Source organism: Pezoporus wallicus, unplaced genomic scaffold, assembly GCF_028554395.1.
Source record: "Pezoporus wallicus isolate ANWC-B61680 ecotype Strahan unplaced genomic scaffold, APGP_CSIRO_Pwel_v1 contig_1181, whole genome shotgun sequence".
NCBI classification, from domain to species: domain Eukaryota; kingdom Metazoa; phylum Chordata; class Aves; order Psittaciformes; family Psittacidae; genus Pezoporus; species Pezoporus wallicus.
Window position 1 is genome coordinate 6,160,435 of NW_026641428.1, and position 22,314 is coordinate 6,182,748.

General features: G+C 44.0%; 1 protein-coding gene across 1 annotated transcript in view; it reads right to left on the bottom strand.

Moving 5' to 3' along the window:
• WIPF1 (WAS/WASL interacting protein family member 1) overlaps positions 1-21,585 on the bottom strand; it is a 33,098-nt gene extending 11,513 nt beyond the window's left edge. The window contains exons 1-4 of the mRNA XM_057423680.1: positions 21,504-21,585; positions 3,063-3,151; positions 2,254-2,383; positions 15-191 (exon numbers count right to left, since the gene is read on the bottom strand). Coding sequence (XP_057279663.1) covers positions 15-191; positions 2,254-2,383; positions 3,063-3,113 — 358 coding nt within the window. The 5' untranslated portion in view covers positions 3,114-3,151; positions 21,504-21,585. The remainder of the gene's footprint in view (positions 1-14; positions 192-2,253; positions 2,384-3,062; positions 3,152-21,503) is intronic.
• Between the last annotated feature and the right edge of the window lie 729 nt (positions 21,586-22,314).

Genomic DNA, 22,314 nt, shown 5'->3' on the forward strand with positions numbered 1-22,314 from the left:
AAGGTCTTTCTTACCAGCATCTCGACTCGCAGCAGATCTGAGCTTTGGCATTCCTGCTTGGAAAAGGCCTCCAAGGCCAGGCGGTCCACCAGCACCAAAGGTGCCACCACCGCCACCACCAAAGCCCCCACCGCTGCCACCACCACCTCCTCCAAAGCCACCGCCACCACCTCCACTTGGTCCTTTGGGTTCTGTTGGGAAAAAGATCCCTACGTTAGGCAGAGAAACGAGACCAATCCTGCAGAGTCATCTATTTCATTAGAGCAATGCCTGTAGCTGGGACAAGCTTTCAAAACGCAGAAAGTCCTTGTTTAGGTTGGATCGTCATAGCTACTATCTATTACACCATGGAAGAGGTGGTGCAATAAACATAGCCACTGTGTTTTATTAAGTTACCACTTTCCTTTAGTCTGCTCTGAACTGGAAAGCAGAGAAACAGTTGCTGTGGAGAATTAGGAATGGACATTGATGGGACCTCTGAGAATATCATGCTGTCTTTTAGCATCTTTGTAGCTGCGTGCCATTTCTTTATACCTTTGCTCTCTTCTCCTTCCCTTCTACTTCTCAATAAGCAAACCGAGACACGGGGCAATCTCACAGGAAATGTGGAAGGAAGGAGGAAGATAGAAGTGTTCTTCCTCTTGGAGGTGTCTTCTGGGAACGTGCAGAACCCTGTCACTATTGATGATGTTTCAACATACCTACTTAAAGCCTAGTGGCATTTCTGATTACTTTACTGTAGGTCCAGAAATGCAGTGACAGAATCATTAGTTACTTATTTTTCCAATAGGCAGAAATTACTTGATCTGGCCTCCCTTCCTCTCCCATTTTTGTCTAAAGCCAATATTTCTGCTGTGAGAAATGTAAAGTGGAAGAGTTTCTACTACTACAAATGCAGGGAAGAGCCCTATTCAGAGCACCACTGCAAAATGAGCAGGCCCACAGGTTGAGATATCAGTGGAAATCAGCTCTCAAATGACAGGCTACATGGCTGAGGATCAATTGCTTAATTTCCTGGCATTTCTATTTCCACAGCTTTGGGTGGGTCAAAATTTCATTGACTTTAATGTAATTAAAACATGTGGATGAAGAGCACTTCTAATAATCCCACCCAGAAAAAAAGGAAGAAGAATGTGTTCATGGTAGAATGTTTCATACCATTCTTCTCTTTCCTTAAGCATGTTAGCTCAGTTCAGCTCTGACTCACATGGGGTGTGAACCTCTGGAGAAAGGTTGTTACTATGGTTTAGTCTTTCATCAGGATTTGTTAATTCACGTAAACAATAGGCTGCATCATTTTTATCTTACTGTTTACCCCTCCTTTAATCCCCTTGATGCTTTTCTCCACCTTATTACAATAGCTAGAACATGTACTTTGCTTTCAGAGATAATAATCAAATGTTTAAAAACTAAGTACCTGGCTGACTGCAGGACTGAACCTACGTTTTTTAATTATTCCTACTTGGTCACACTCCTTTGGGCATTTCCTGCTTTCTTCATCATCTTCCCATCACAATCCAGCCTCTAATTGCATGGCCAGACGTGGACTGAGCTGTATCACGTTTGCTCATCGATCTGTAGAAGCGTCTTTTCTCCCTAGGCAATAAACTCTGTTCCTCTGACGTAGCAGACCCTCCATAAGTGAAGCTGTTGCCTTGTGCCACAGCACCACGGGGCAGGCTGAGCAACAAGGCTCAGCCAAAAAGATCCCTGCATCCCTGAGTCACCCTAGGAGCAGCACAACGACGGCAGTGCAGCCCAGGGACACACAGGTGGGGCTCTGGCTCCTGGCTCTGGTTTTGCTTTGAATGGTGCTGGGGCCATAAACAAGCCACCAGTGTCATGCCAGTGTGCCTTCATTTTTATACTGTTTATGCAACAGTAGAGTCTGAAATTACACTGTATTCTCTGTGCTCTCCTCAGTCCCGACAGCGGTTTTGTCTTCCTGGTCTGCTGCAGCTCCTCAGCAGAGCTCCTGGTAGGGTTTGCATAGTTTTGTGATTTAAGCAAGAAAAAGAACTGCTTTTATGAGAGTAAGCAAACAAATTAACAATCACAATTCATAAGCAGTATTTGATTTCTCAACTGACTTAATCCATGATGAACATAGTTTATATTTATGCATGCCAACTTCTGGCATTTTATACTTCTCTTAGGGCATTTTATCTGATAATATATAAAACAATTTTGTGCATTCAGATATGTAGACCCATTCGTGCATAGAGAAACTCCAACATGCAGAATCATACTTACTATCTAGAATTGGAGCACTCCTGTCATTAGTAACAGTCTTCTTTAGCTTCTTTCCTTTGGTAATATCAGACAACAGAGCATTTCGCCCTGCTTGTTCTGACCTGCTTAGGGATGGCTTTTCAGTATTTGCCTGCAAAATAAAAGTGAGGAAGCAAAATATACGTCGACTTCCAGCTAAAAGTTCTGCTCAAATACAGTTGTTCTTGAGACTTCAATTTCTGTTTTAACAGCACCGGCATGGGTAGCGTACCACATATGATTTTGTGAATGATGTATAGGTAGCTAGCCTTGATACTGACCCAAGGCCCACACACACACTGGTGCTATTCTAACCCACACTATTCACCAGAAACAGAACACTTATGGGAATTCACATTTTTTAAAGTCAAGATCAGTGACCATGAAATGGTGGAGTTTGAAATCCTTAGGGCAGTGAGGAGGGAGTGCAACAAACTCGCTAGCCGGGAGTTCCGGAGAGTGGACTTTGGCCTCTTCGGGAATCTGCTTGGTAGAGCACTAAGAGGTTGAGTAGGCTGAGGGAGCTGTCCTGGCTAAGAACCAGTATGACAGAAAGAGAAGGATGGAGAGTCAGTGAGGTTAGCGACATACATATGGGCACTGGAAGCGAGTGGAAGTGATGATCCCTTTTGTAGGATCAAACACGAACCGTAAACAAAATGTTGGAGAGCTTTCCCCAGATACCATTCGCACCCTCAGCTGCACCTCAGTGCCTCTGGACACCCCATTGGATATGACAAGAGGCAACAGAGGACAGTGTATGTGGTACATTTACCTCCTGTAAAACTTACCAAGGCCAGTGTTGGGGGTGGAGGGGGAGCTGGAGGGGGTGGCACAGGCATGGTGGAAGGCTGGGTTCTGTCTGGTCTTCCTAAGAAACCTGCACAGCAAAACACAGAAACACACAAGGCTCAGAGATTAATAAATCTAAATAAGAAGCATTTAATGCTTCATTGTATGGAGAGCAGCTATGTCCTTAAATGGGGGCCCCCTATATGATCTCCACTGCCACACAAACTCACATACACATCCAGTTTTGCACACATACACAACCCACGTATTGCTATGGCAATGCACACAAACGCAGTAATAAAACTGAACTCTGCTTACCCCAACAATCTTGTTCCTGTGGAAGTACTTCAGGATAACCCCATAGGTATAGCATCAAGAAGACATTATCCCTTTAAGATCACACTCAAAAAGAGGTGCTTTTAAAGCCCTTAAATGCCTGGAAGATCCACCCCCCATGCACGCACTGTTTCCTAGAGCACAGCTCTAGGAAAGACTCATGCTTCTTCCTTCTTTCTCTGAAGACTCCATGCTCCATCCTCACCTTCTTCCTCCTCAGGAGCGGCACACACAGTAATGCTGTGTGCACTTCCCCAGGGGAGGAAAGCAGGCAGCCCGGCCTCTCAGCTGCAGGCTGCTGCAGAGGGAAAAGCCTGGCTGCCAAACCTCAGCTTTCCCTGACCTCCCTGGCTGGAGACCACGCTCCCTCTTTCGCCACCCCAAGCAGAACTTCCAACCCAGGGCAATTCTAGGGGGGACACACCAGAGATGTGGAACTTTCTTTGCAACAAAAACATTAAAAGTTAAAAAAAAAAAAAAAGCAGGAAGGACAAGCATCGAGGAATTATTTTTCAAGTCACAAGGGCTTTTTGTAGCATTTTGGCACACTGCTCACTGGAACTTTGCCTATCAGATGCTCCAGGGCTTTTCTAATGGTGATGTGGCATTTCAGCATGTCCTTTGCTCTTGCCCATCCACCTGAGCCAGCTTCAGTAACACTGATTTACCACCATTTATATGATATTTGCACAAGACAGGTAAACACAGGAATAAGGGTTATTCTCAAGACAACCCCAGGCTGACAGCTGAGCTCCTCATGGTGGTTATTCACAAAAACACAGAGCTCTCACTTCCTGAAGTCACTCAGTTGTTTTTGATAAACCCAAGGAGAACTGTAGTAGCACAGTATCTGCCAAAACAACTTCATGGCAGGTACAGTATCCTCTACAGTTTAAATGAGCATTAGGAAAATGTCTAGAATGGAACAAAATGGCATTTGCAGTGAGGGTTCAGGGTGAGTCACCACCTACAAAGTCTGTAATGGCTCTGAGATGATCCATGATAACAGGAAAAAAAATGGTTAGAAGTACAGATTTATCTTGTCAGATGCTCATGCTTCGAAAGAATTAGAATACAGCTGTAACCCCCACTCCTCCCCTCAAAAATAGTTGCTGAGCTGCCTTCCTGAGAAGAAACCTTTCCTAAAATAAGGCTTTAATGGACTTTGTCTAAAATCTGTAGGGGAGAAAGTGTGTGGAAAGGAGCCAGACACATACCCCCAAGCTCCAGCTGCCTATCTATTAAAACCCATGGAGTTCAAAGTGGAGTGTGGTACCACCATTGTCTCCAGTGCCTGTGGGTTCTCGTCTCCCTTACTGCAGAAGCTGTCTCTCTTTCCAGTGACTGTGAAAGAGCGAGGGGAAGTTGCTGGTCAGACAGACTGACTGACAGACAGAGAGGAAACTGCGAAGCCAAGCCTACGCCGCACGGTGCAAACACATGCGCTTGCAAAGCCCTGCAAACGGACCGGCGTGCGCTCATCAGTCCTCTGGTGCGTTGCTGTGCATCTCCAGGGAAGCACCAGCTTCACATTCAGAGCAGCTGCTTGAATTCAGTTATATTCCCGTCTTCCACGTTGCTAGCTGTAGGTTGTTGCATAAAACTCTGCACAAAGCCCTATCCCTTTCCCGATCTGCTTATCCTAAACACAATATTTGCAATCTGAATCCTATTAAAAGCACCAAGACTAATGCTGCTTTGTTCTGCAGCTTCCTGCTTGAAAAAACAGTCAACAGGAAAATTATTTCTTACAGCAGACCACAACCATCCTGTTTCTTAACACAGTCTTTTCACAGCTGCAGTTGTCTTTAGTGTAACTGTGCCATTAGGCTATTTCACCAAGGTTTTAACTCCTTCGACTGATTAAAAAGAGAAGAGAAATTCTCCTCTCTGCACTGCTTTGAGAGAAGAGGCCAAACAAGTCAGGATAATGTGCTGCGAGTCTCCTTGGCACTCTGTGACACAGGAAAGTCTCTGGCGTAGGCAGAATAAAGTTTGGTTTAATATGAGGCTTGTAAATTAATTCCTTAAGGCAGCTCAGAACTAACTGCAGCAAGTGAGCCAGTGTTCGTGCAAATGCCCTAACTTGTCTACCTCCCTGTCAGTTAAGTGATTGCTTTCTGCATGCTTGTGCTGTTCTGTTCTACTTTTCTTTGCCCTTTTAACTGGGTTGTTTTAGATCAGCTTCTTAAGGAACTGGCAGGGACAGAGGGGAAGCAAGGAAACACTCAAAGCCTGAGTTTTCCAAAGAGAAGACACTACTCACAGACAGCCTCTCCAAATCCCTCTCTGCACACATTAATCACAAGAAGGTATGGCAAAGGAAGGCACTGAGTGCCCCCCTTTCCCTGTGCCATCTTACAGTGGGATGATACCCTCTGATGTACCTGTAGTCACCAACTCCACACTAGCTAGTACCTCTTCTGGTACTAAAGGGCTTTCTCAACAGGACAGGAGAAGACACAGCTACCCACTATCAGTATATCATTAAGCTACTGCTGAACGAACCCTATAGCACCCAGGGCAGTTACCAGCAGGGTCTGGAAAATGACATTTTGGAAGCACAGGACAAGCTTCTGTATTAGGCCATACTCGGGTAGGAATGGCTTGAAGTTTAGTGCAAGCATCCCACAGAGTTGTTTATTCATGAGGTTCTAGAGCACACAGCTCCTTTAGGAGCCATCAGAAAAGAGATCATACGGCATGACTTGAACCTGTGTGCCCCCACACAAAAGTACATTTTACAGAGCCAGTAAAATACCCCAGTTTGTTAAATTTTAGCTTAAAAGAAGTTACAACACTGCTTCCCTAGTACTTTTGTCACTCTCTTGACTCCACTCCTGCTGTTGAGAAAGAATTTCAGAAGCTCAAGCTGAAACTCTTCAGCAAGAAACAGCACCTCTGAAGCTCTAATTCTCCCTTGCTGTTCGGCTGCTAGATTTTGTACCGTCTATTTCTTTGCCTGACTTTCTGTAAGCAGAAGGGTGTCACTGGATTTTACCATTTGATCACTCTAAGCCTGTAGGAAAAATAATCATGTACTGAAGAGATGCAGCAAGGGGGGGCTTGCCCACACAGCACAGTGCAGTGCTGGGGCTAACCCGGGGATGAGCAGCACCTCTCAGGCTGCAGAAGCAAAGCAGCTGAGTCAGCACAACAGTGAACTTGAGTTCTGCAGCTGCTCTGTTCATCATTAATTCTCAGGATAGCTGTGTTGCACAGAGCATAAAGATGTCCTAAGATGTAACTTTACAATTAGAGGAAGGCTTTGGTTACTGTCCTACACATCAACAATAGACTCATTATTTGCTCCTGGTCAGTGGGAAAGACCTGGGTTTAAGAAATGGACATTATGTTCATTTCCTAACAGCTGACACTATAAAGTGCCTGAAACAGTAACCGATCCACTCAGTAATAAATTTTACCTACCAGATTTCTTAACAACCAAGTGGTTTATGACACTCAGTGCTGCAGGGTGTTGAAAAGGAGCCAATTCCAAAAGAGTAAGGCTGACGGGTCCTATCAGTCCTTTGCAACCCAGGCCATTTGGGTTTCTAAGTTCTTGCATATTTTCTAGGCAATAAATTATCACAGCCTTTAGGAATCTAATATGGAAACGTTATATCGAGACGAGCATTGGTGGTGCCGCAGAAAGGATTACGGTAACTAATCCGCACGCATACACCGTAGCGCCGGCCTCTGAGCCACAAGCACAAAGGTCGGTATTGTCAGCAAGAGGGGAGGACTTCCACAGCTGGCAGCAGGGCGGCAGCTGCGCGCCCGCTGCGCGGCAGGCGCCGTGCTCACCGCGCTTTCCTCTGGGGGCCCAGCCCCGGTGGGCGCTGACATCGCCAGGAGCAGGCATCCCACCGCAGCCCTCGCACTCGCCCTGCGCCGTGCCGATGCCAGGGCAGCCTCCCTGCAGGCTTATCGAGAGGGGAGCGCACACCGCCAGCCGCAGCCGCTGGCAAAGGAGATGCCGCAGAGCTGCCCACCCCCCTACCCCCAGGTAAACCGTACCATCAGAGCTGTGTAAGCAATACCTGCTTTTTGCAAGCTACTATCAGAAACGGTATTAAAGTCTTACAATATGCAACACCATGATAAAAACTAACTTAAATTTAAAAGCAAAACAGAGGAAAGCATCCTGCAAAGAGCCCCCTTTTCCATGGAGTAATCCCTGAAGAGTAACAGGCAGAAGTGGCTTTAAACTGAACTCAGTGAAACACAAACTTTGGATATTTTGGATTTACTTTGGTACTTCAGAAATAATTTCAGGAGCATTACAAATGCTAAAAGGAAATGTGACATTTAATGTGGTATGGCCATTGCAAACAACTGGACTGCAAGTACACTGTTTGCATCTAGTCAGCCATTTTGGGCTGTTTCGAGGTGCCCCCTCTTCAACATACTGAGTCAGAGGCAAACAGACAGCTCTCTGTGGTTAATCATTTCCTGCATGATTAATTTCCAAGCAGAAAAAAAAAAGAGGAAGGAACAAACAGCTATAGAAATAACATAGAACTGATACAACTTAAGGGGGGGAAACCCTGAAGTTGCCAATTAAAATGCTGTCTATGGAAAAGGGCCTAAATTCCAAAGCAGGACTGACCTAGCTCTTCCAAAATGCCTTACTCCCTGCTAAGGAAAGAAGGTAAAACTTCTAAAAATCTGAATTTGAGACATTGGGCCAGGTCCCCAAGTGCTTCACCAAGGACAACTGACTGCAAACAGTACAGAGGAGCTGGAAGATCCTTTAAAATCACTTTCATACAGACCACAGTAGTTTTCCATGAGCTGTTTTTTTTTAACAGAGTACAGAGCTATTAAACCAGTTGATAAAAAATGGTTCCATGATGTCATGGAACTTGTTCAGGTCCCTCTGCTTCCACTCTCCATGGTGGATCTGAGCCATTAGTCAGTCTTCATGTCCTGTGTTCCACCACTGTATCCTCTGAAGGCCAGAGGGGCTGTCTGCATCAAGAGAGTTGGTGAGGGAGTGTGTAAAGGTGGGAATGAGAGCTCTAGAAGATGCTGAAGACATTCCTCCCATGCAGCACCATGCCAGTAAATCCCTGAATATACTGAAGAGGAGGATTCTCCTACAGGGTGAATAAAGAATCCTTAGGAGTGAATAGCTTGACGTGCACTAAAGTAACCTGATAAAAGTTTTAACTGAGGCACAGGAAGGCTGCTGTATAACCACACTATCTATATTCAGCAAGAGAGCCCGAATTTTCCTCCTCCTAACTGAAGTAAACTTTTTGAAGCTTAGGAGCTCCAGAGGAAGAAAGTGACACCAAGTGTTGCTCTCAGTATTTTCAGGTCCTTTAACATCAGTGCCTGGTCTTTTAAGGATGGTTTCTGGCTGAAACAACACTCCTGCTGCAGGGAGTACAAGACTCTGTGGCCTGAGAAAGGGCATTAAAAGGGTGTGAGAATGCAACTTGTCCTATCCTGTCTGCAGGAAGCTGTAGTAGCAGAAGGAGGTAGTAATGTTTCACCCTTAAAACCACTTGCAGAGAGCTGGACAGCCAAAAGAGAGACCAAGAGAAGTTACTTCAGATGCATGAGGCCCAGGGAAGTTTTGGGGAGCTGCAACTGCCAGAGAGAGGAAGCCAACTTTATTTGGGACTTTCCACATTATCAAGAAGCTCCCCCCAGTACCTGAAATGAGTGGTTGAGTATGACTTCCCATGCAGGCTGAAAAATACCACCCCCTACACAAAATGCCAGGGCACAGAGTGGCTGACACCAGCGATGCTGGAGAGCTCTTGCCCTAGACCCTGGAGTCAGAGCATCCTTTCTCTTTTCACAAACAGCCCTTGGAGGGGTGATAGATGATAGGCTTCTTTCATGGGCACATGTATAATGCAGATGAGGTCTATGTGGCACCAACCCAGGACTTTGCCCCACCTGAGGAGCTGGCAATAACAGGAAGGTCTGCCACGGGGAGCTGCACCTTTACATAAGTGGCAGTGACTAGCTTGGGGGATGCAACACCATCCTGCTGCAGTCAGGGGCCAAGCAGGAGTGAAGAGGAAGGCAAGAGCCTGGAGGTCTCTGGCAGGAGTGCAGGGGGCAGTTTTGGGTTAGAAACACATGTCAAGGCAGTATTACAAGTGAGCAGTTTTTCAGCCCTACTTAGGCTGTAAAGAGATGATACATTTGTTTTGTTTTACACATACCCTTTTCAATAAATTACTGAGTTCTAATCTGTTACCTTTTCATCTTTTACTGCAGCTTAACTGAGCTATGTGACAGGTGCAGGTGCTGGGGGCTAGTAAGGAGCAGTAAGAGAAATAACCATAACAGCAAACAAAGACTAGTTAGAAGAAATGAGAGGGTACTGTGAGATGCTTTTCTGTCTCTGTGCATGTTATCCCATGCATCTGTGCCCTGCTGGGCTTAAACCATGACACAACCATATTGCATCTCCATCTTTCTCCACCCCTCATGTTCATGTCCCTCACCCCCAAGCACCCAAAATGCAGTGACCCTGTAGGCAGCACTGGCTACAGCTCACACTGGGCAACGTCCCAGAGCCTAATCCCCCCCCCCCCAACACTTTTTATCTACTTCTTATCATCACAGGAAAACAGTAACAAAGCAGGTTACTGTGGGTGTTGGTGACAAAAGACCACTGAGCCAGCACACAACCACAGGGCACCAAGCGCCCTAACAGCCAGGTGCACTCACGGTCCACAGCAAGTTGCATCCAGCAAACCTCATCTGTCAAAAGCAACCAGGAGTTCCATGGTGAAAATCCAGCAGTGCTGCATCCATGGAAGACTGCAGCGCAGAAATAGGCCACTATGGTGTCAGAATGTTGTTTTAATCCAAGTATTTTAAAACCAGTTTTTTTATTTTCAGTGACATATTTTGCAAAATATGCAGAGGATCACAGGCAATGGCTGGCTTAGAAGGACTGCCCCGAGTCACCAATGTAGTCACTACTTGGAAGAAGCAGCAAAGCTTTCTGTCAGTTTAAGTGTTTGGATGTTGAGTTGAGAAGAGCTGAAAATGTAAGAGCAAATACACTACAGCAGACAGCATCTCTGACTCACCGAAAACAGAAATTGCTTCCATCTAATCCAGGTTCTATAACTTCTTTCAGCCAGTGTTTTCAGAGGATGTACAGGAATACTCCTGTCTGCTCAGGCCCTGAGAAATGTCTCACGTCCCCTGCCACAGCAACCCTGCCCTGAGGAGCAGAACCTCAGCCCTGCAAAGGACATCTGGATCAAATCCCCTGCACTGGGCACCATGGAGGGAGTCTCTGTGGTGCTTTAAAACAGGCATGTGTCTGTCATTCCTCAGCAGGAGGCTGCGGCCAAACACAGCAGAGAAATCTACAGTTGCTGGCCTGCGTCCCAGCCCTCAGGACAGGAGGACACAGCTTGGGACACTACAACCTCCTACGGCTCCCTCCCCACTCCTGCCTCCCTGCCAAGGATGAAAAGCCCTTCCCCAGCCCCTCCACAAAGAAAAGTCTGCAGCAAACAGCTGCACCCTCTCTCCTAAGCAGGAGTGATGGTTAAGGACCAAGCTGTTTGTGCCTGAGCTCTTACTTCAGCTGTCCATAGCACAGCTGCCTGCAATATACAATCACCTACCGTCCAAGGCAGCCTTTAGTCAACCCGAGTACTTGAAACAACGCACAAGGATGCGTTATCCTAGGCACACTGCCTGACACAGCCAACAAGGGATTCACCCAGCCTGGGGGCAACCTCAGCATGCAGCCCTAAAGAAAGGGACCCTTGTTATGATCCTCTGGGGAGGCTGAGGGACAACATACCCTGGGCAACAAGGACCTGGTATCTCTCTACATCTTATTCCCTTGCCTTATTCCTTTGTGTTCACAAAATACCGCCCCTAATACACAGCCCAAGAGTTCTCTCTGATAGGCTGCTTTTTCCAGTGTCTCATTACTTGCAGGGTGATCACTCAGTGTCATGTGGAAGCTCAGCACCACGCACTTCACTGCACAGCTTTCTCTCCAAAACTTGAGCCATCTTAAACTATAGGAGCTGTTGGTAGGGCCAACAACCTGCTTCAGAAATTAAAGATTTCCAAGTATTGCTTATTCAGCCCTATATCAGAACAGAAAGTATTGCATTAGGTTGGAATAAATCCTGAAGAACAGGACTTTTCCCACCTGCTTATCCTCACATCACAGTACTGCTCAGCTCTCTGACTGGACAGGGTCATTCCTGGCCTGATGGTGGCAGGCAGCCCGCAGAGGCAGGGCAGGAAGGGATGCTTCCCACACCTGGTGACCCAGAGGCGGAAAGGCAGGAGCTGGCCCTCAGAGCCCCCAGCTTATTACCATAGGAAATAACTTCTGTTCACATTATTGTCCCTGCCTTTCCACTTATTGCTCCATATTTCTTTTTTTCCAGGATGTCACAGCAGTGATTGCTTGTTTATGTACATGAAAGCCATTCTGCCATTTGAATCAAACTGACAGAAGTCTAGAGGATTTTTTCCCCCTTCCCTCCACTGTTTTACGGCATAAGAGGCCAAGAAGTATCAGAAATTAGTCTGAATGGGGTTTGTTCTGAGCTGTTTCAACTTTCAGCCAGTGAGGAACAAAGTCATAAGAACCAAATTTGGTGAGTGAACCCTGGGATTTTGCTGGTGGGCTTCTGCTGACCATGGCTGCCCACTCGTGTGCCACGGGTCCCCTTCACAGCTGTGGCTATAAGGAGAGGGGCTTCTCTGCAAATTCTGAGGCTGGGATGAAAAGAGCCTGTTTACAGGTTACATCAGGGGAGCTCTGGGGCACCCCACACTGCATCCTCTCCATGCCCAGGCACTAGATTAATAACACTGTCACCTGTGCAACACCACTTATTTTTCACTTCTGACCAATGGGACAATACAAAGCTGCAGTCAAAAGCGTTTTACTACAGTGAAGGCCTACAGAAAAGGATCAAGGATCTCACACACTGCCAGAGTATTTACTTCTCAGTAGGTGTAGATTTAGAATTCAATTGATTTCAGCATTCAGATAGGCTTTTTTTTAACACAAAGTGTTTTCTTCATCACAATCAACCAAGTCTTACTAAACATGCTGCAAACTGTGACTGCTCTACTAAAGCCAGCCTCTATAAAATAATATTAAAATAGTGACTACCTCTAGAGGGGAAATCTGAGGCATGTAAAGGGCCAGACACGTGGAGTGAATTTAAAGCACTATTTTCCAATCCCTCTCTCTTGTAAATATTGCAATATTCCTATAAGAATGTTGAAAAACTACAGTGCACAGAGATTAGTTCAGATTTCACATCAAAAGCCCAAACAGAAAGTTAAGCGGCCTGGGCAGTCAGCAGGGAAAGAGCAGCTACACAAGCAAGAGTGCATTAGAGTTTTTACAGCCCAGGTGTCGACATAAATTAGAGAGTAACTCAAATACCTGTCATTAGAGGAGCAATCAAAGACTGATCTGCCTGGAGTGTAGGAAAAACAAAACAAAACCCAGCCCCAGTTCTGCGTAATGTAAGGCAGCCGGCTTGGCCAAAGGCAGTTCAGAATACCACCTTGGAGCCAGGTTACTGTCAATAAAAGCCTCAGTTCAGCACAGCAAGCCACATAAATCAGTTTTGTAAGAAACAGGCAACCGGGTCTGGTAGAGATTTTAATTAAAAAGAAAAGAAATAAATCTTATTTTCCATACCAAAAGTTAATTTTGGATGATCTGAGGCTACAAAGTGCTGAGACTCCAAACCTCCACTAAAGTGGGTGGAGATGGAGAATCTGATTTTACTCTCATTAGAGTTCATGGAAAGGCTCAGGCCAGTTTGCAGAGAGGGCTGGATGAGACCCACTGTATCTTATGACTTTGCTGAAAGTGTTTGAGTTGTTTGGGATGATCAGACAGAGATGAAGAAAAGCGCATCCTGCAAAGTCCCTTGATGTTCTCTGCTGTGCAGGGATTTGTAGCTTGGGGTTAGTCATTAAACCAGATCATATGCGATGCACTGAATCATATTTGCACATAAGTAATGAATTTGAGGAGTGTCACAGTCAGCTATCAAGACTGGTGCTGGCTCCCATAACAGCATCTTTTGGATGCAGATGGCTGATGGAGCAAGGACCACTGCCACAGTCTGCACAGAGTGTTCAGCACTCCTGGCATCTTGTTTCATGAACTGGGAGAGAGCAACCAGCAAGATATACTGTCATCCGTCCCTAAGGACCATGACCTATTGAAAAACTCCCCATAACTTTCCCTCTGTGCCCTGCTCATAGACAACAAACTGAACAGAAACTCACATCAGACCTTACAAGCTGACTAGATACTAAACGAGGACTCATTCTTCGTATGACTTGCATCCCCTGTGTTCACAAACCTTCTCTGACCTCTGATACAAAAAGCTATAAAATACCATTTCATCTGCCATTTAAATGCTTATTTCAGTAATGTGGCCATGGAAAGTTCTTTGTAACTCTGCTGGGCTGTTACAAAACAAGTACTTTTTTATAACTCACACTCCCAAAGGAATTAATGCAAGTTTGCAAATAAAGCAATGGAAATTTTTCAGCTTACTGAGTTCTAAATGAATACACACAAAATATACCATTACTTTGCATATATAAGAGTTTTCAGTATTTACTATGACTGGCATTTTATCATAGATCCTCCTCTGAGAATAGCTACAAAATGAACCTCTCTTACACAAATTTATGTAGTATCTGACTTGCAGTAATTAAGAATTAGTATCACTTTCAAAGCCCAAAAACCCTGACGTACATGAAGCTGGGCAACATACACTGGGTATCTGCACATGCAGGGAGTTGGATGACAACTGCACAAGTAATCAAAGCAACTTGCAGTATCCGTTCTTGCTTGGAAGAGGGCCTCTGCCCTCTGAGGTTTGGCCTGCTGTGTAGTTCATACTGCGTCTCAGAAAGCTTTCAGATGGGCTGCTATGGTTTCAGTAATTAGTTTTAAAGGTTCTCGGCAATGTAAAAACAAATCTGTGGAAAAGATTTGAGAATCAGGATGGAAATAATAAAGGGGAGGAAAAAGTGGAGGCAAAAAGTAATCTGAAAAAAACAGAGGGTCTGCTTCATCAAGAAATCCCTTCCTTCCCCAAACTCCAGACTTCAATTGCCTCTTCTTCATGTTGGAGCCAACCTTAGCTCACCCCAAACTACTCAGACACTGTGGCCAAAAGGTGATCATCTTTTCCAAAGGGTCTACAAAACTTTAAAAACTGTGTCCAAAGCAATACCCCCCCCCCCCAAAAAAAAACAAACAACAAAACCCAAATAAGACAAAGGTGACTTAAGGATAAGAGATTAATTCTCATCTTAAAATATCCTATTGTACATATTTTGGTTTGAAATGAATCCACTTAAAAGCAACAAAGAAAAGCGACAGTGCTACTGAGAACACATTATTTCACATGCGAATTTACATGATCACCTAATATCTTGGCAGTACTGGCAAATGATATCTTGTTCTAATCCATATCAAAAACAAGTCCAAAATGTTATGTTTCTGTACTACCAGATGATTTGCTTGGTTGGAATGCAGCAAGAACCTTCTCCTGCAGCTTGCTACAGAGAAATAGATAGAAGCAGCAATACATTACTGCTATTAAAAATTGTCCAACAAGACAACTCAAAACCTGTCTTTAGATGGCTTGTGCAAAACTAACAGACCAGATAAGCATTAAGTAGATTGAAGGTTGCCATTATCTCCATATTGTTTGGTTCTTTGTATTATATATGAAACCTACCAAATCAGACCATCATTTTCTCTATTTTAAAAACCATAGATTTTAAAAATACCAATATTAACTGTGTTGATCCACTGCCTTTATTACTACAGCAAGAAAAGCTTCATTTTAAAAGTTGAATTTCTAAATAAAATATATGTCAGCTGATAGGAAGTGCTGTAGTTTCACTGCAGACCTAGGAAGTTTTCTACCAGAGGAAGATGTAGTCCAAAAGTACTAACGTGAATCTTTGTGATAAATGATAAGGGCAACCAGTTGAAGCTATAGGCCTAAAGCAGACTAGCAGCAGGGAAGATTGAGAGCTGCCTCTTGTGATACTGAACCACTAAATATATCACATGCTTTATTCAGAGCTGACTAGCACTTCGCTGCCTCCAAGACCAGTTACCAGATGAAATGAATTGCTACCTAGAGGAAACACATAAAGAAACCCTGCAGAAGACCTCCTGCTCTAGCCTTGCTTCTTGGGAAGAGCAGTTCCAGAGCAAATTAGTGGTTTGGTGACCACCATGCAGAAGGTCACGTCCAAGCCAGGGGCCAACCAGAGGGATGGATGGAGATGCAAAGCAAGGAAGATGCTTGGACATACCTTCACTCTTTGGCCAGTCTGGATATGAGCTCCAGATTGTCCTCCTGAACTGAAACCCCTGAGAGATGTCGAACTGGTGGGCTGCTGCTAGAGTGACCGTCAGGCAATGAGCCTGCTGCCCTTGTGGCTGCTAGTTCAGACTCCCATTCACAGCTGGAACAGTAAAAGGACCAACCTGAAATTCTGCCTCCTCTGTTTGGATTTAGTTTGGCTCTTTGTGAAGCTGTAAAAATCTAACTCGCAGTGCATTGAATACCTCTCCATGTGTTAACAGGAGAGACCTTAGCTTTCAGCATCTGAGTCTGCATGTGTGCACGTCACTCGCAATGCTCATGCACTGTTCCTATCACCAACAATTTCCATTTGGTCCGATCTGAAAAACATCCTGAGTAATACAAGGGTGAATTTTTCTGTTAAGTATTTCCAATTCTGCCTTTTGGCAAGAAAAAATGTCAAAAGTCACTTGGAAATGAAAGGTAAAGCTAAGAGATATTTTAATTATTTCATAAATAAGCTGCCAAAATACAAAGAGTAAAATCCAGGCAATACTAATATTCTTCATATTTATACCATCATCAGCCAAGCAGAGTGTTGACTAACTGCAATTACATTTTCATTTACTAGAGTAGAACTACAATAGAAATTCAAGTTGAAATAGCTTTATAAAGCCATTTTTATATAAATCTTGCAGTTTCATCTACTTGCAGCAGGACTCGATATTTAGGAAACACAGATATTTATGCTATTACAGATATTTACAGATATTATAGGTGAGATAACATTGAAACAGAAGGTTTAGATTTTACCCCAGCACTTTAGCTGAAGACTCACCATTGATACTGGGACTATGAAATTTGCACATATGTATCTGAGTACACAGCACACATCTGCAACACATGATGCCAATTTAAACACCTATAGAAAGGGTACACAATTAAGCTGTCCATACCTAATCTAAGGTTTTAATTGCTCAGTTGAAAGCCCCTAGAAATAAAGTTAGCTTCTGAAGATTTAATTTATGAAATATGCTTCTGTACTTGTTTTGGCAGTTATCTAATAGATGTACAAGTTCTGGTTTGCATCAGTCTGTGGTTCTTTTAAACTCAAAGCAATTTAATGTTACATGAAAGACTAACTCATTCTAGGAATTCAGATTCCCTGTTCTGCCTGTACACTAAAATTTGTGTATGTTGGTTTACTACAAGATTTAATAATGTGGTTTTGGGGGGGAAAATCAGAGAGAAGTGGGAAATTAATTTTATGTCCTGTCCAAGCCTGAGACATGAAGAGTTTTCTGTCTTTACCAGAAATTTAAAAAAAACACCACCACAAACAGTTTTGTTCTTAGAAGCACAAGTTTCAGCAGAGCCTATGTGTGCTTTGGATATTTTAAATTTCTTTTAAAGCTAATTTTTGAATTTTTAATTTTTGAAATTTAAATCTTGTGCCAAATTCACCTTTGATCTCTTTGAGTGAAGAATAATAATAATAATAATAAAAGGGTTTTGATAAACTGATGTCTTATGTTTTTGTAGCTTCACAAGTGTACTGACATGGTGCTGCCAAATCAGCACAGGGCACTCTGACTCCTGACTGCCTTGATTATCCCCTGGTCACAGGAGGGACACAGGGCAAGTTGGTACCACTAGACGTAAGACTGGGAGGACACAGGTGCCACAGGTGTGGACAAAGAAGTGGGCTCAAATTCTTATAAAGGGAACTAGTTTAAAGCATGCCACAAATCAAATAAAAGGAACCCAGGTCAACAAAGTGAAAACGCCCTTCTGCTCTCCTCTGCATCTCCAATTACAGAAGTCTTTGCTCCAATTTATTTCTCTTTGGAAACAACTTTTTACAGCTGCACATGGCAAGTACTTAGCTAGCGAGTGAAGAAGGGAAGCTGGAAAGAATGATTATTAATGGATTCTGCCAAAAAAATAGGCAGGGCAAAGTCTTTAGTGGCTTAGCACAAGAACTAGTAGGACTTCCCTAGGCAAAGAGGAGGAATGTCCTGCACTGTTGTCCTCAGAAGGGAAACAGTGCAGCTGTATTGCCTTCTGCAGCAATCTGGGCCAGACCTCGAGGAAACATACAGCACCCCAACTGTCTACTTGTTGATGTGGTCAAGTCCACACACATTAAGAGAGAGCATTCACCCAAGTCGTTGTTAGTTGAAACCAAGAGATGCAATTCAGCCATCTGCATTTTATTTCAGATATTTGTATCTCCAACCCTTTTCCACGACCTTCAACAACAAAGTGTTTCCATGCAGCAAGTGCAGCCAAGTGTGCATGTGGCTGCCTGCCCTGGAGCACACAGGCTTACCAGTGAGCTCAGGGGACTGTAGGGACATCACAAAGTCATATCTAGCTGACTGCATAGGTCAGACCCGGGCAGATGTGTCAGGCAGGTGATTACGCTAAGAGGGACAGATTCACATCTTGCCTAAACTTGGTGGGACGTGCAAGCCATTGCTCAATGGGAGACAAGGTACCCCAGCCAGCTGCTATGGGACCAGCAGTGGCTCCTGCTTCCTGCAGGGTTTTGGAAGTTTGCATTGCACCTTTGTGTTAGCTGGCAGCTCTGAGACAGGAGCTCATTGGGAGCTCAGGGCACAGCTGGTTTTAGAAGTTATTGCCTCCATGCCAGGCAGCAGACCTAGCTGAGCTCTTGCTGGTATTCCAAATGCAGCTTTTTGTATGAAAAGTAGTTTTGTGCTGTTTAATCTAAAAAAAAACCCAAAACCCCAAACCAGTATGTATGGCATACCACTGCCAAGAAAATACATACCCACAAAGCCAAAAGCAGCCACATGCCATAATTCAACACTTGCATTTCCTCTTTAGAACATCCATTGACAACTCCTCTTACTCCACAGGACTGCTCAAATTTGTCTTTGCTAATGTCAATCTACCAGCAACTTGGAGGAGAGAACAAATGGGTCACTGCAGGCTGGCTCAGTGCAGGTGCCCTGGAACAGCAGGTACTGGAGGGTGGCAGGTGATTTCCTCTTAAACTTCTTTGTAATAAGAGCAGCTGTCACAGTTATTAAACCCTAGCTAAATTTAGTACTACATCTGCTGAACCCTGTAAATATGGCTGAAACCCTGATGAAACTGAATGGTTTGGTTAGCTCGCATGGGCAAAACCAAATTGGATTTATTTTTAAGTAAGTTTGAAGACTAAGTTTAGCACCTGGCAGACTGAAATATGACTTAACATCTCTGCTTTCTAAACCAGAACTAGTAATTAAACACAGAGTTAAGAATCACTTCAAGTCTGAGGCCACAAGCTTCCAGATAAAAAGAAAACTTTTTCCAAACTCAGAAAGCTGCTTTATCTGGATCAAATCCACAGCTGAAATGAAGCTTGCGTTGGTTTTTTGGGTCATAAGACGTTTTTGCTCTTATGAAATACGCTTTCTCTTTTAAACTGCAGTCCTGATGACCGGCAGTCCTCAAACAAGTGATGGTGCAAGGATCACTGTTTTCTTCTGTATCTGCCAAGGCCCTTATAAGCAGGCTGGCTCACAGAGGGCTGGGCTAAAGGTGGTCCTGGTCCAGGCACCAACACACAGAGGAAAAGCCCTTCTTCTGCACAGAAGGGGTATGGTAGCGTCAGGGCTGCTGTTGAACAAAGCCTGAACTCTGCACCCAAACACTGCTTCAGGTGAGCTCTGATCCATCAAAACTTGCTAGCAGGAAACACTGTTCAATGCAGACCAAACTAAGGTTTTGCAAGGTAGCATGACCTTGAAGTTTGCCACTAGCACCAGAGTTTTGAGATCCATGATAAAAATGAGCAGTTTTCTGTCTTCTCACAACTGCTCACCTGAGAAAGCAGCACAGCTTGCCTTTCCAGGTCTCCCTTTTACACTGGGGGCAGACATGATCCTTACCTTGCCACCTGCTAATGATAACGACCCAATACTTTCCCACAGTGCACAGTATAATGCAGCCATTTTATCTGTTGACTTCCAAATTATGAGAGTAAAATCTCCTCAGGAAACTCAGCAACAGCAGGTCACCTTCTCTCCCTGAAAACTGGAGTATGGGCTATACTCTACCATACGTATGGAAGTGTTTATTGCCTTTAAAATAACTATTCAGCTTTCATCAATAACCAGAACAACTTAAAGTCACTGTCAACAAGGAGACTGGAATACTGAATGACAGACAGCAGGGCTGAAAGAGGGCACCTACCCTTCCCCTGAGTCACTCACTATTGATTATATCACTCCTGGCCGGTATTTATCTCTACTTGCCCAAAAAGTCTCCAGTGATTGAAATTCTGCAATATCCCTCAGTCATCTGCTTAGCCTTACAGCTAATGAAGCTTTTCCCAGTACCTAATCACAGCCTTTGCTGCGATTTAATTTGCTATTTCTGATCCTATTTACAATTGGTGTGTAAAAGAATTTATTCCTTTTCTCTTCATGGCTATGTGAAAACTGTTTACATGCCTCTTTGATCTCTCTTCTTTAGGCTAAGCAATCGTATTTCCTCCAGTCTTTCCTCACAGGCTGTATCTGGTCTTTCTCTCATCATTACTACTGTTCCTAGGATGTTCCATAATCCCACATCTTTAACTCAGTATTGCATTGTATGCTCTTTTGCAGCATCCAATTTATTAATTTGAAATAAAATATGTCAATTTAAAAATACTCATATTTTCCCTACCTGCATTTCTCCCTCCTTCAAACACACCTTTCTTTCTAACCCACAGCATCCAAACAGGTATTGTCACACAGTAGTACCATCTTTTTTTGGTCCTCTAATGTGGAATAACTCTCACAATATCAGACTTTGCACCAATTCTCATTGTGGCAGCAGTTCATCATGCTTGGTATGCCTTGTGGAGCCACAAATGGAGCAAGACCTTTGTCCGCTCCCAGGGCTAACCCTTCCCTCTCATGTCTCCCAATCCCAACACCCAGATTTCTCCAGACAGTGGTTTCCAAAGCTAGTGCGCTGCTGAAGCTACAGCAAAGCATTAACACACCTGGACCACCAAGAGACCATATTGAAACCCAAAATGGTTTTATGCTCAAAACCAGAGAACCAAAATCCCAAGTGCCTCTGGTATCCTCCCAGCATTAACTTCTACCTGTCCCACTAATCACAGTAAGCCACTGTCAGGGCTCACAACACACTGCATTTGAGACAGGAAATAATATCTGATCTGCTGGAATATACTCTAGGTAAGCACACTGCAGCCTATCTAGAGCACAAGTTTTCTGCTTGAACCTCTGCTTGAGCCTTTGCTCAGTAGCACCAAAGTCTGAACATTGCAGCCTTCACCATGCAGTTTTCAAGTGTATCATTTGCTCTGAGTCAGGACAATTATGAATTCACAATACCCGGTCAAATCATATCTTATGTCTCCTGACCTACTTATGAAGTCTTAAATCCCTCCACTGTTTTTCCTGTGCTACCGAAATGAAAAAATCCCCGCTGCACATGTTAAAAGCTTGCAGATCTAGCAGAAAATTTAATGTTAACCTAAGGCACCTAAATCTGACACTGCAAAAGGTGTGCCACATCAGAGCATGTCAGTAAACTGGCACTGCCATTAATCCTGCCCTGGAGGAGAATGGCTCTTACATTATCACACTGCAAATCAAGACATGAGATGGCTCTATGCCTTCAGGCTGTTACAGGTCAGGAATGACACACACCAGAGATGTTTCCCTATGCTACTGCTCACACAGTGACTCCTCCCCACTCCCATCCCTCTTCCTGGTGCAAACCCTTCGGGCTCTGTACCTTGTTACCAGCAGGAGTGATGCTCACACAGAACAGGAGGTCTGGCAAATTCAATACAGAATATACTTGAAGTTAATTAGATTGCAGTGACATTTTCCTGCACGTTCCTGCAAGGAAGAAAAAAAATGAACCATTAAATGTGAAACCACAGAGTCTGGGTATGTATCCATTATGCGTTTCCTTGTGCAACTGAAATTCTGCATGAGAAAATGGTAGTGTGTAAACAGGAGCCCGCCTCCATCAAAAGAGAAATCAGAACAGGAAAACACACTGACTGTGCTCTCCGTATCAGTCCCTGAGGCCAAAGGGCCTAGTTTGTACTCAAACAAAGTTAAGATAATTTACCTGACTTCAGCATAGCATAGTAAAAGCCAGTATAAATGGTGTAATGAAAGCAGAAAAGCATAAACACATGTGTAGATGAATGCGTCGGTAAGACTGAATGGAGTTATCTTCTCGTACAGTTAGCTGTTCCTCTTAAAAGGGCTTTGGCTCACCAACCAGCTTTGTAATAACAGGTTTCTATAGTTTAGTCTAGAGAGAAATGCACGCAAAAGCTGAAGCAAATCAGCTAAAAGTGAAACTGAACTCCCTCAACCTCTAGCTGCTTTTAACAGCTAATTACAAAAACGATTTGCAGAAGCTCCATTTAGGTGGGAAGGAATAAGAGGGGGAGGAAGAAAGAGTAGAGAATGGCCAGCAAGATGTGACAGAGACATGCTGCAAATAATGATTAATATCTCAGCAAAAGATACCCATGTCCATTTGATGTATTTAATATTAAAACAACAAAATGTCTTCAACAATCCAG